Below are 11,758 nucleotides of genomic sequence, written 5' to 3' on the forward strand. Positions count from 1 at the left end.
GTCCTCAAGTCCAGGTTTCTACTAACAGCCTCTTCAAGGCAATTTTGTTTTTTTCTAACATCTAAGTCAAAGTCCTTCCAGCCTCTGGCCCCTACCTGGCTTAAAAGCCGCTTCTACGTTTTAGGCGGTTCCTCATTTCCAGGCACCAGAGTCTGTATGTGTTATCTATTGCTGCATAACAAATGGTGTCGAGTCTTAGCAACTGAAGAAGAACAAGCATTTATTATCTTGTGGACATGGCTGAGCTGGGATTTGTGGCTCAGGTTCTCTTATAAGCTGCAGTCAGAGTATTTGTGGGGTTTTTGTCTGGGGGCCTCAGTCTTGTGGCTTTCATCCAGAGGCTTCTCTAAGTTTCTTGCTTTTAGACTTCTCCAGTGAGCAGCATGAAACATGGCAGCTGGCTTGCACTGAAGAAAAGAAGCAAGATGGAAACTAGGGTCTTTTGTAAGCTAACCTTGGAAGTGATGGCCTGTCACTTGTGTCAGACTCAGGTATTAAGAGTAAATCCCTAGGTTTAGCATACACTCATGGAAGAGGGTTTATACAAGGGCGTGAATCCCAGGAGATGGGGATCATTGGGGCCACACTAGATGTTGCCTAGCACACACGTAGAACAAGTACTAAAGGTATAATAGACATGTAACCAGGAAGAAATATAACTGAAAGGATTAAGATGGAACACAGTAAGATAGTCAACACAAAAGTAGGTAGGGAAGGAAGAACAGAGAAGCAGAGAGAAGATGAGACGAATACAAAGTGAATAGCCAAATGGCAGACCGAATAGAGCCACATCAATAATTATATTAAATGTAATGGACTCAACAGTCCAATCCAAAGGCAGCGATTGCTAGATTGGATGAAAAAAGCGAGAACAGATTGTATGTTATCTATAAGAGACATACTTTTCAATACAAAGATAAGTAAATTGAAAGGGCTGTGGAAGGTAAAAAGATACAAAATGAAAACAACAGGCATAAGAAAGCTGGAGTGGCTATATTAAATATCAGATAAAATAGACTTTAAGCCAAGGAGAACTTTTAGAGACAAACATAATTATCTTTTAACGATGTAAGCATGACACGACATAACAGTTATAAACGTGTATGTAGCAAATGATAAAGCCTCAGAGATATACAAGGCAATAAACAACAGCTAAAGGAAGAAATAGAAAAATCCACAAACGTTGCAGATTTTAACACCTTTCTTAGGAGCTAATGGAGCAGAAAAATCAGTGAAGTTATAGAAGACTTGAACGATGCACTGACCGACCTCATTGACACCTATAAAATACCCCACCCAGGAAGTACAGATTACACATTCTTTAAGTGCACCTGGAATGTTCATCGAGATAGGTCATGTCAGGTCATAAATCTCAATTGGTCACAAAGGATGAAAGTCACACAGTATGTAGACTGACCTCATTTGAATTTAATGGGAAATGAACAGTAATAGTACTGTATATCCAGAAAAGCCCTAAAATATTTATGAATTAAAAATAATTTTTAAAAAGATTTTATTATTGCTTTCTTTTTTTTAAAGTTTATTTATTTTGAGAGAGAGAGAGAGCGAGAGCGTGCAATAGCGAGTGCCCAATGGTGGTGGGGGCAGAGAGAAAAGGAGAGAGAATTCTAAGCAGGCTCTGCACTGTCACCACAGAGCATGACATGGGGCTTGAACTCACAAAGTGTGAGATCATGACATGGGCAGAAATCAAGAGTTGGACACTTAACTGACTGAGCCACCCAGGTGCCCCCTTTAAGATTTTATTTTTAAGTAATTTCCACACTCAACGTGGGGTTTGAATTCACAGCCCCAAGATCAAGTCACTCTACCAACTGAGCCAGCCAGGTGCCCCCCCAAAATCACTTATTAGAAATCCATTGGTGAAGAAAGAAATCACAAGGGAGTTTAGAAAATATTTTCTAACAAATGATAAGGACAATGCAATATATCAAACTTTATCAGGTGCAGCTAAGGCAGTGCTTAGAGGGAAATTTAGTTTTTAATGCTTATAACAGAAAAGAAGAGATATCTAAAATCAGTGATCACAGCTTCTCCCTTTGAAGCTGGAAAAGTAAAAGCCAAGTGGACCCAATGTAAGCAGAATGAAGGAAATAAAATAGATGAGTGAAAATCAATGGAACAGAAAACAATAGAGAAAATTCAATGAACCAAGCATTGATTTTTTATGAAAAGCTAAATAAAACTGATAAATTCTGGTCAGACTTAACAAATAAAAAGAAATATGTGGACAAATATAAAAACCTGTAGAATTTTCCTTTTGGTTTATAATTCCATTTTTATTTTTTATAGGAGTAAAAAGAAATACATGTAAAATAATTATAAATATATGTAAACAGGTACGCAGTGTCAGTAACATAAATTTGTGGGGAGAGGTGTGGAGCTATAAAGGAGTATGTAGTTGAAGTTTAAAATATATTGTTTTAACTTTAGGAGTTTTAGAATTTTTTGTAATCCTCATGGTATCTGCAAAGAAAATATACACAAAAGGCTATGAGAAGGGAATCGAAACATGTCACCACAAAAAAGCAACTAAATAAAAAGGCAGGCAGGGAGGAAATGAGAGACAAACTGTAAGATATACACAAGATAAAATGTCAATCTCAGTCTTTGTCTATCGCTAATTAATTGCACTTTAAGTGTAAGTGGAGTGAACCCCACAATGAAAAGTCGACTTGGCAGAATGTATACAAAATGCCGGGATTCAACCACATGCTGCTTACGGGAGACTCACTTCAGATATAAGAACACCGGGGCACCTGCATGGCTCAGTCAGTTAAGTGTTGGACTTCGGATCAGGTCATGACCTCACGGTTCATGGGTTCAAGTCCCGCATCGGGTCTGTGCTGACAGCTCAGAGCCTAGAGCCTGCTTCTGATTCTGTGTTTCCTCATCTCTTTGCCCTTCCCCTGATTGTGCTCTGTCTCTCTCTTAAAAAAATAAATAAACATTAAAAGAAATTGTTTAAAAAGAAAAAGATCTAAGAATACACACACACACACACACACACACAGACGCACAGGTTGAAAGTGAAAGAATAGAGTGAGATACGGCGTGTAAATAGTAATCGAGGGAGAGCAGAGGTGACTATATATCTTACAAAATGGCCTTTACGTAAAAAACGGCTGTGAAACAGAAGGATGTATATTATGATAAAAGGATTCATTTTCTAAGAAGATGTAACAATTATAAAACACATGCACCAAACATCAGAAGTGCTGAATATACAAGACCAACACTGAAGGGCGAAGTCACTCTACAGCAGCAGTAAGAAACGTTAGTACCCGCATCCCCACATTCAACAATGGGTACAACAGCAGACAGAAGATCAATAAAGAAAAAGGAGGTTTGAACAACACTATAGACCAGCTGGACCAAGCAGTTACATACAAAGCATTCCACCCAACACAAGCGCACATGGAATAGTCTCAAGTACACATGGAACCTTCTCCAGGGTAAATCATGGGATAGGCCACAAAAAGCCTTAAAAAGCTTTAAAAATTGAAATCACACAGAGTATTTCCCCCCCTGATCAATATATAGGGAAACTAGAAGTTAGTAGCAAGTGAATCTGGAAATTTCACAAATATGTGGAATTAAATAACTCACTCAAAGCAGTGAGTGAAAGTTAGCAGAAGTGAAAGCAGTGAGTTAAGAAATCAAAAGGGACATTAGTGAATATCTTGAGATAAATGGAAATGAAAACACAATGTACCAAGACTTAGGAGATGCTGTGAAAGCAGTGCTAACAGGGAAACTCAGAGCTGTCAAATCTTGCATTAAAAAAGAATAAAGATCTCACGTGGACAACCTAAGTTTACATCTTAAGGAGCTAGGAAATGAACAAACCCCAAAGTTAGCAGAAGAAAGGAAATAATAAAAACTAGAGCAGAAATAAACAAAATGGGGAATGAAAGAATATTAGAGAAAAAAATGAAACCAAGAGTTGTTTTCTCTTTCTTTTTAAATTTTTTAATGTTTATACATTTTTGAGAGACAGAGAGAGAGAGAGAGTGCCAGCAAGTTGAGAGAGAGACCCAGAATCCGAAGCAGGCTCCGGCTTTGAGCGGTCAGCACAGTGCCCGACATGGGGCTTGAACCCATAAACCGAGAGATCATGACCTTAGCCATAGTTGGACACTTAATGGACTGAGCCACCCAGGCACCCCTCAAGAGTTGTTTTCTTAAAAAAAAAATCATCAATATTGAAAAATCTTTAGCTGAATTGGCTAAAAAGAAAAGAGACTCAAGTAACTGAAATCAGAAATGAAAGAGGGAGTCTTAGAACTGATTTTACAGAAACAAACAGGATGACAGGTGAGTGTGATGAATAGATGTGTGCTGACAAATTGGATAAACCAATGAAATGGACAAATTACTAGAAGCAGTCTACCAAGACTGAATCATGAAGAAATAGAAAATCTGAAAATACCTGTAAGATTATTAAAGGAATATTCAAAAAGCTCACAACAAAGGAAAGCTTAGACCAGATGGCTTCATGGGTGAATTCTACCAAGCATCCAGAAAATATTTAACACCAGTTCTCCTCAAACTCTTCCAAAAATTGAAAAAGAGGAAACACTTTCAAATTCATGGCATGGGGTCAGCATTACCCTGACACCAAAGCCAAACAAAGACACTACAGGAAAACTACAGACCAGTTTCCCTGATGAATGTTGATGTAAAAATCTTCCAAAAAACCCAAACAAACTAACAAAACCAGAAAAGAAACAACATCTAGCAAACAGAATTCAGCAGCACATTAAAAAGATTATGTACACCATGACCAAGTGGGATATTCCTGGAATGCAGGGATAATTTAACATATGAAACTCAATCAGTATAGTACACTACATTAACAGAATAATTGAAAAAACCACACGATCATGTCAAATGATGCAGAAAAAGCATCTGACAAAATTTAATAGCCTTTCATGATAAAAATACTTAATAGACTAGGAATAGAAGGAAACTATTTCAAAATAATAGGCTGTATATGAAAAGCTGATCACTAACATACTTAATGGAGAAAGACCAAGACTTTCATCTGAGGTCAGGAATAGGACGGTGATGCTCATTCTTGTCACTTCTGTTCAGCCCAGTATGAGAAGTTCCAGCCAGAGCAATCAGGCAAGAAAAAGAAATAAAAGACATCCAGATTGGAAAGGAAGAAGTCAAATCATCTCTGTCCACAGATGACATGATCTTATACATAGGAAACCCTACGCATTCCATACAAAACTGTTAGAACTAAGAAATTTAACAGCATCAGGATAAAAAACCAACACACAAAAATCAGTTGCGTTTTTTATATACTTACAGTAAACAATCTGACAAGGAATTAAGATGCTTTTGTATGCTTATGTATGTAAATTCCATTTACAATAGCATCAAAAAGAATCAGATACTTAGGAATAAACTTAAAGAGGTAAAAGACTTGCACACTGAAAAACTATGAAATTAAATGAGACACCAGTAAATGGAAAGACATCCTGGTGTTCATGGAAGACTTAACATGTTAAGATGTCAGTACTATTCAAAGTGATAAATGGATCCAAAGGAATACCTATCTAGATTCCAGTAGCATGATTTTTTGTTTCTTTTTGTTTTCAGAAATACAAAAATAATTCATATGGCATCTTAAGTGACAATGAATTGCCACAGCAGTCTTGGAAAAGGAGCATAGAATTGGAATACTCATACTTTCTGATTTCAAAATTTGTTGCAAAGCCACAGTAATCAAAATAGTGTGTTATTGGCATAAAGACAGACATATATAGAATAATAGAGTAGAATAGAGACCCCAGAAATAAACCCTTACGTGTATGATCAAATTATTTTTGACAAGGGTGCCAAGACCACTCAATAGGAAAAGGACATTTTTCCCCCCCAACAAATTGTGCTGGGAAAACTGGATGCAAAACACATGCAAAAGAATGAAGTTGGACATTACACTATATACAAAAATTAACTCAAAATGGATCAAAGACCTAAACATAAGAGCTACAACTATAAAGCTCTTAATTGAAAATATAGGGGGAAAGCTTCATGACATTGGATTTGACAATGATTTATTGGATATGGCACCAAAAGCACAACAACAAAGGAAAAAAGATAGATGAATTGAGTTAGATCAAAATTAAAGACTTTTATGTATCAAAGGATGCAATCAACAGAATGAAGAGACAACCTATGCAGTAGGAGAAAGTATTTGCAAATCGTACATCTGAGTTAATATTCAGAATATGTAAGAACTTCTACAACTCAATACAACAATGAAAACCAACCCAACCCAGTCAAAAAATGGGCAAAAAACCTTGAGGAGACATTTCTCCAAAGAAGATATAAATGGTCAATTAAACACATGAAAAGATGTTTAACATCAATAATCATTCTGGAAATGCAAATCAAAACCATAATGAGAGGGGCACCTGAGTGGCTCAGTTGGTTGTGTGTGTGACTCTTGATTTCTCTGACTCAGGTCATGATCTCATGGTCGTGGGATCAAGCCCTGTGTCAGACTCTGCTCTTAGTGTTGATTCTGCTTGGGATTCTCTCTCTCTCTCTCTCTCTCTCTCTCTCTCTCTCTCTCTCTCTTTCTCTCTCTCTCTCTCTCTCTCTCTCTCTCTCTCTCTCTCGCTGTCTCCCTCTCTCCCCTCTCCCCCTCCCCACTCTGTTTCTCTAAAATAAATAAATTGGTTAAGACAGTAAATTTTGTTACATGTATTTTGCCATAATTAAAAATAAAAAAAATTAAAAGAGAAAACACCAATCAGCGGCATCAGGAATGAAAGGGAGTCTCTCTGTGGACCCTGTACCTGTTAAGAATATAATGAGAATAATACAGACCACCTTCCACCCCTGAAAACTTGGATGAAGTAGACACATTCCCTCAAAGACACAAAACCGATACTGACTCAGGAAGAAATGGGAAATTTGAGTAGCCCTATTATCTACCAAGGAAACTTAATTTGTAATTAGCCACCTTCCCACAAAGAAATCTCCAAGTCCAGATGGCTACCTTGGTGAATTTTATCAGCTTTTATGGAAGAAATATCATCCTGCATGAAAGTTTTTCAGGAAATAAAGAGGGAATGCTTCCCAACTGATTTTGTTACATCAGTATTACTTTGTTTCTAAAAGAAGACAAAAACATTACAAGAACATAAAACTGCATACCAGTATTCCCTCATGAACATAGATTTAAACACTCTTAATTAGCAAATTGTATCCAGAAAAAGGATAAAAAAAGGTATCATGAATGTATGAGGTTTAATCCCAGGAACATGAGGGTTTTTGGCACTTGGAAATCTATGTATTTCATCACATAAATAGTTTAAGAAAAGTCATGTTATCATCTCAATAGATGCAGAAAAAACATTTACCAAAATGCAACGACCATCCATGATAAAAACTCTCAGCAAATTAGGAATAGAGGGCAACTTCCTCTGCTTAATTTAAGTTATAGATGAAAAACCAAAGCAATTATAAAGAAAGAAAAAAAGAGGACTTAATGTCCCTGATTTTTTAGAATTAAAGCTACAGTAATAAAGATAGCAGTGTTGGAAAAGGATGGAGAAAGCCAGAGAATAGAACAAATTCTAGAATTTGAACCAATTCTAGAAATACATCTGTACATACTAACTGAAAATACACTGCTTTTCCACAAAGATGGCAATGGAATTAAACGAAGAAAGGAATTAAATTATGGACGGGACAACTGGATATCCATATGGGAGAAAAAGGTAATGGGTTTTAGACTTAGATGAAAATGCTAAATAGTAGAGAACTTTTAGAAGAAAACAGAAGAATCATTGTGACCTAGGAGCAGGCAAAGATTTCTAAAGTAGGATATAAAAACACACAAACAAACAATGAAGAACTAAGTTATAAACTGCACTATCAAAATTGAAACATTTCTTTCTTTGAAAAACACCATTTGGAAAAATCACCCGGCAAGGCACAAAATGAGAGAAAATATTCTAAGTACAAATACCTGACGGCGGGACTTGTGTCTAGAATATGTGAAGAACTCTTAGAATTCAAGGAAGAGTGGACAACCCAATTACTATGCAAAAGATTTTCCAGACACTTCACAAAAGACAATCTATGAAGAGCTAATATCTACACGTGAAAAGATGGTCAGCAGCATTGATCAGGAAAATGAACAGGATCAAGTGCCACCACACACCCATTCGAATGGCTGGAATGGTAAAGACGGAGAACGATGACACAGGAAATCTCGTATCGTGTTGATGGGAGTGTAAAATGGCAAAACCACTGTGGAAAACAGTTTGCCATTTCTTAGAAAGCTTAAGGTAACTTACCATATGACTGCACAGTTCTATTCCTAGTTGGTTAGTCAAGAGAAATGAAAACGTATGTCTCCATAAACACTTGAACTAGTGTTCATAGCGGCTTTATTCATAGTATCTGAAATGCAGAGACCATCTAAAGTCCATCAGCACATGAATAAATATACAGATTATGGTTCAGTCATATAATGGATACCACTATCCAATAAACGGAAATGAACTTTCAATACATGTAGCAATATGGCTGAATCTGAAAAACATTTTCCTCAGTGAGAGAAGCCAGACATAAAAATGTACATACTGTGTGATTCCAGATACATGAGATTCTCCTAACTGGAGATGGTCTTGGTTTGCAGGAGGGAATAGATCAATTAACTAGGGAGCTCGAGAGAACTCCCGGGTGTGAGGGAAAGAATGTGTCTTGATTGTGGTGGTCACACAGGTATTTGTCAAAAGTCATCAAACTCTACGGCTTAACTGGATCCAGTTTTATTGTACATAAATTGTACCTCAGTGAACGTAAGCAAAATCAGGTCCAGGTGTAGCTGAGGCGTCCTTGGTGTGGCTTCTTCCAGTCTGAACACCTGCACAATAAAGAGCCAAGTTCTCCCTTCCTGCTGGCCGCACAGCCAACACACGGTGGGGGTAGAGGGCCTGGAGAGCTCCCATTCAAAGATGGGGGAATGCGAGAAGGAGCCATGGCATTCTATAGCAGTTCTGAAATCTGGCCGGGCATTTGTTCCTGTTTCTTGGTTAGGGTTTAGTGCTCCTTCCCTGGGGAGCGTTCCTCATGACTCCTAGCTCTGTTCTTGGGGCTCTTGGCTTTTTTTCTTTTTAACCATAAGGAATGATTTGCTTTAGGTGGAGCGGTTTTCCTAGGCTGCCTCCTGTTTGTTGGCATTTGGAGAATCAAATGTCTCTTTTCATTTTGAACTCTGTCCCTCTCACATGAAGTGAAGTCTCATTCCGTAGTTTTGAGGCTGTGTCTGTGTCCTTCGCCTCTGCTGGCCATACGGCGTCTTCTGAGCCGTCGCTTTCATATCCAGCCCTGATTCTCAGCTTCCTCGAAGAGCGGGGAAGCCTGTCCCTGCCTCTGCATTCTCGGCAGGTTTGACTTTGTTCCTCTGCTTCAGGGAGCTTAGAATCCTTTCTACTTCTCCAGAGTCACACCTGCTGCTGTCTCTAGTTGTTTCTGGAACCAGAACCTGGCAGACCTTCAGTTTTCATCCTTTTCATGGCGTTGCATTTTTGTTCTAGCTAAAAGTGCTATCATAAGCTCTTCTTTTTAGGCTCTTTGATGTAGTCTTGACTGGCACTGTCACTGCTATTTCTTTTAATTGCTGTTTCCCGAGTTCCTGTTTTATTTACTCCTTCTGGAACTCCTGTTATTTCAACATCAGAGATGATGAGTCTTTCTACCTGATCTCTTACATTTTCATTTATTGTGATCATCCCTTTATTTTTTCCTTTGTGTTATCTGAATATTTCTTGAACTGATTTTATAAGTCACTGATTTGATTTTATACTATATTTAGTCTGTTAGTCTCTTCTTCCATTATGACTTTAAAATTTGGTAGTCATGTTTTTTATTTGTAAGCACATTTTTATGATCACAGATTGTTCATTTCCTTTTTACATCTGAAATATCCACTTGAGTGACATTGGAAACACAAATTAAAATTCTATTTAGGGGCACCTGGGTGGCTCAGTCGGTTGAGCATCCAACTCTTGATCTCAGCTCAGGTCTTGATCTCAGGGTTGTGAGTGCAAGCCCTGTGTTTGGCTCCATGCTGGGTATGAAGCCCACTTAAAAAGTTGCGTTTAGAAGTTTCCTTTTATGTATACGTGATAAGTTTCTTTTGCAGGAGGACACTTGGTCTTCCTTTAGGTATAAATCTTACATATCTTGAGTCTCATCTCTTTATCTTTACGGGGACAAATCTTTGTTTCTCTAGTGTTTGGAATCAAGCATGATGCTGAAAGAGTGGTTTTGGATTCCTGTTGAAATACTACGGTAGTAGGAAAGAGTGAAAGGGAAGAATTTATATTTCCTGCAGTTTTACTCCTTCCACGGAGTAAAGAGGCACGTGCATGCATGAGTCTTACTAATGTGCTGAAGCTTTTCTTCCTGTGTTAGTTTCAGCACCCTGAAATTGATCAAGTCACAGTTCTCTTCTAAATGGCACAAGTACCATAACCATGAGCTCCTGTAATCACGCCCCGGGTCCCGGTTGGAGGCCGACTACGGGCACCACGCCCTGCCAGTCTGCACGGAAGGGGGGGGGCAGCACCTGCTGTTCTCCTAAAGAGGCCTGTAAGGCTGAGCTTCATCCCCACCCTCTCTTCCACTGTTGCCCTGACCTCCAGCCCTATCACTGTGGATTCGAGCTGTCTTTCTGTCTAGTTTGAGTCTCAGCTGGAGTGTCTCCATGGCAAGAAACGAAACTTCTGGGCTGATGTCCTGTGTCTCCTGTGCCTGCCAGATTTTAGCAACGATACGGCCTCCTTTAGTTGTCTCAACTGCCTTCACAAGAAGCTGGCTTCAGCAGTGCCTCTTCTTCACTTGGCCTGGATTGGAGCATGTTGTAGGGACAGTAGATGAATTTAGTATTGGACACGTTGCACTGTAGGTAGGGCTTTTCAATTTGTACTTGTAGTAGGGTTTAAGGCTGAGAAAGAGCAATTTGGGCTGGAGATACCAACTTGGTAATCCAGGCTCCTTGTTATTTGAAAAGCTAAGAGTAGTTTTATTAGCAGTTTGGATCGTCCAGAGGGCATGCAGGTAAAAGGGAAAATAGATAAGGTTTGACCCAGAACTCTGAGATGCTAGCATGCATGGGGTGGGCAGGGAAGGAGAGTCCACCGAAGGTTACTGTGAAGGAGATTATGAAGGATTGAAGGAAAACCAGGGAGGAACGGTTCTAGGGAGCCAGTGAATGTGACGTCTTGAACACACCGTTCCTGATGTTTAGTGAGGTGAACCAGGGTCAGGACAGACTGGTTCGTTTGCTTGAGCACCTAGGAGGTCGTCGGCAGCTTACAGCACGTCCAGGGTGAGTGGGAGTCAGATTGTAGTTGATTGAAAAGTAGGTGTCAGGTTAGGACATGGGTCTAAGAACTTATTTTGAAAATTTATTGTGAAGAGAAAAAGAGTAAATTGGTACAGAGGACAGCTACAAGTGAGTTGAAAGGATATGTTGTTTTATGTATGCACCTCGTGTAATAAATAGATAAATGGTTCAGGCCTCTTTATTAATATTTTCTATGAGAATTTCTTTTAATATTTAAGCATTTTTCAATTTTTAAGTCTAGCTCTTTTTATGAGTGTTTAATCTATTCTTAAAGAAGAACGGGCCACTGCTTAGCATGGCGTATGTATCAGATTGCCTCTTCCCACATCCTGAGTTTTAAATGTCCACATC

General features: G+C 38.6%; 1 protein-coding gene across 1 annotated transcript in view; it reads left to right on the forward strand.

The window, feature by feature from the left end:
* The window catches only part of CEP112 (centrosomal protein 112), a 408,254-nt gene that overhangs the window by 27,681 nt on the left and 368,815 nt on the right, over positions 1-11,758 (forward strand). The window contains exon 5 of the mRNA XM_029927075.1: positions 9,309-9,444. Within this exon, the coding sequence (XP_029782935.1) occupies positions 9,309-9,444 (136 nt within the window). The remainder of the gene's footprint in view (positions 1-9,308; positions 9,445-11,758) is intronic.

The sequence above is a fragment of the Suricata suricatta genome, chromosome 17 (assembly GCF_006229205.1).
Source record: "Suricata suricatta isolate VVHF042 chromosome 17, meerkat_22Aug2017_6uvM2_HiC, whole genome shotgun sequence".
Classification (NCBI taxonomy): Eukaryota; Metazoa; Chordata; class Mammalia; order Carnivora; family Herpestidae; genus Suricata; species Suricata suricatta.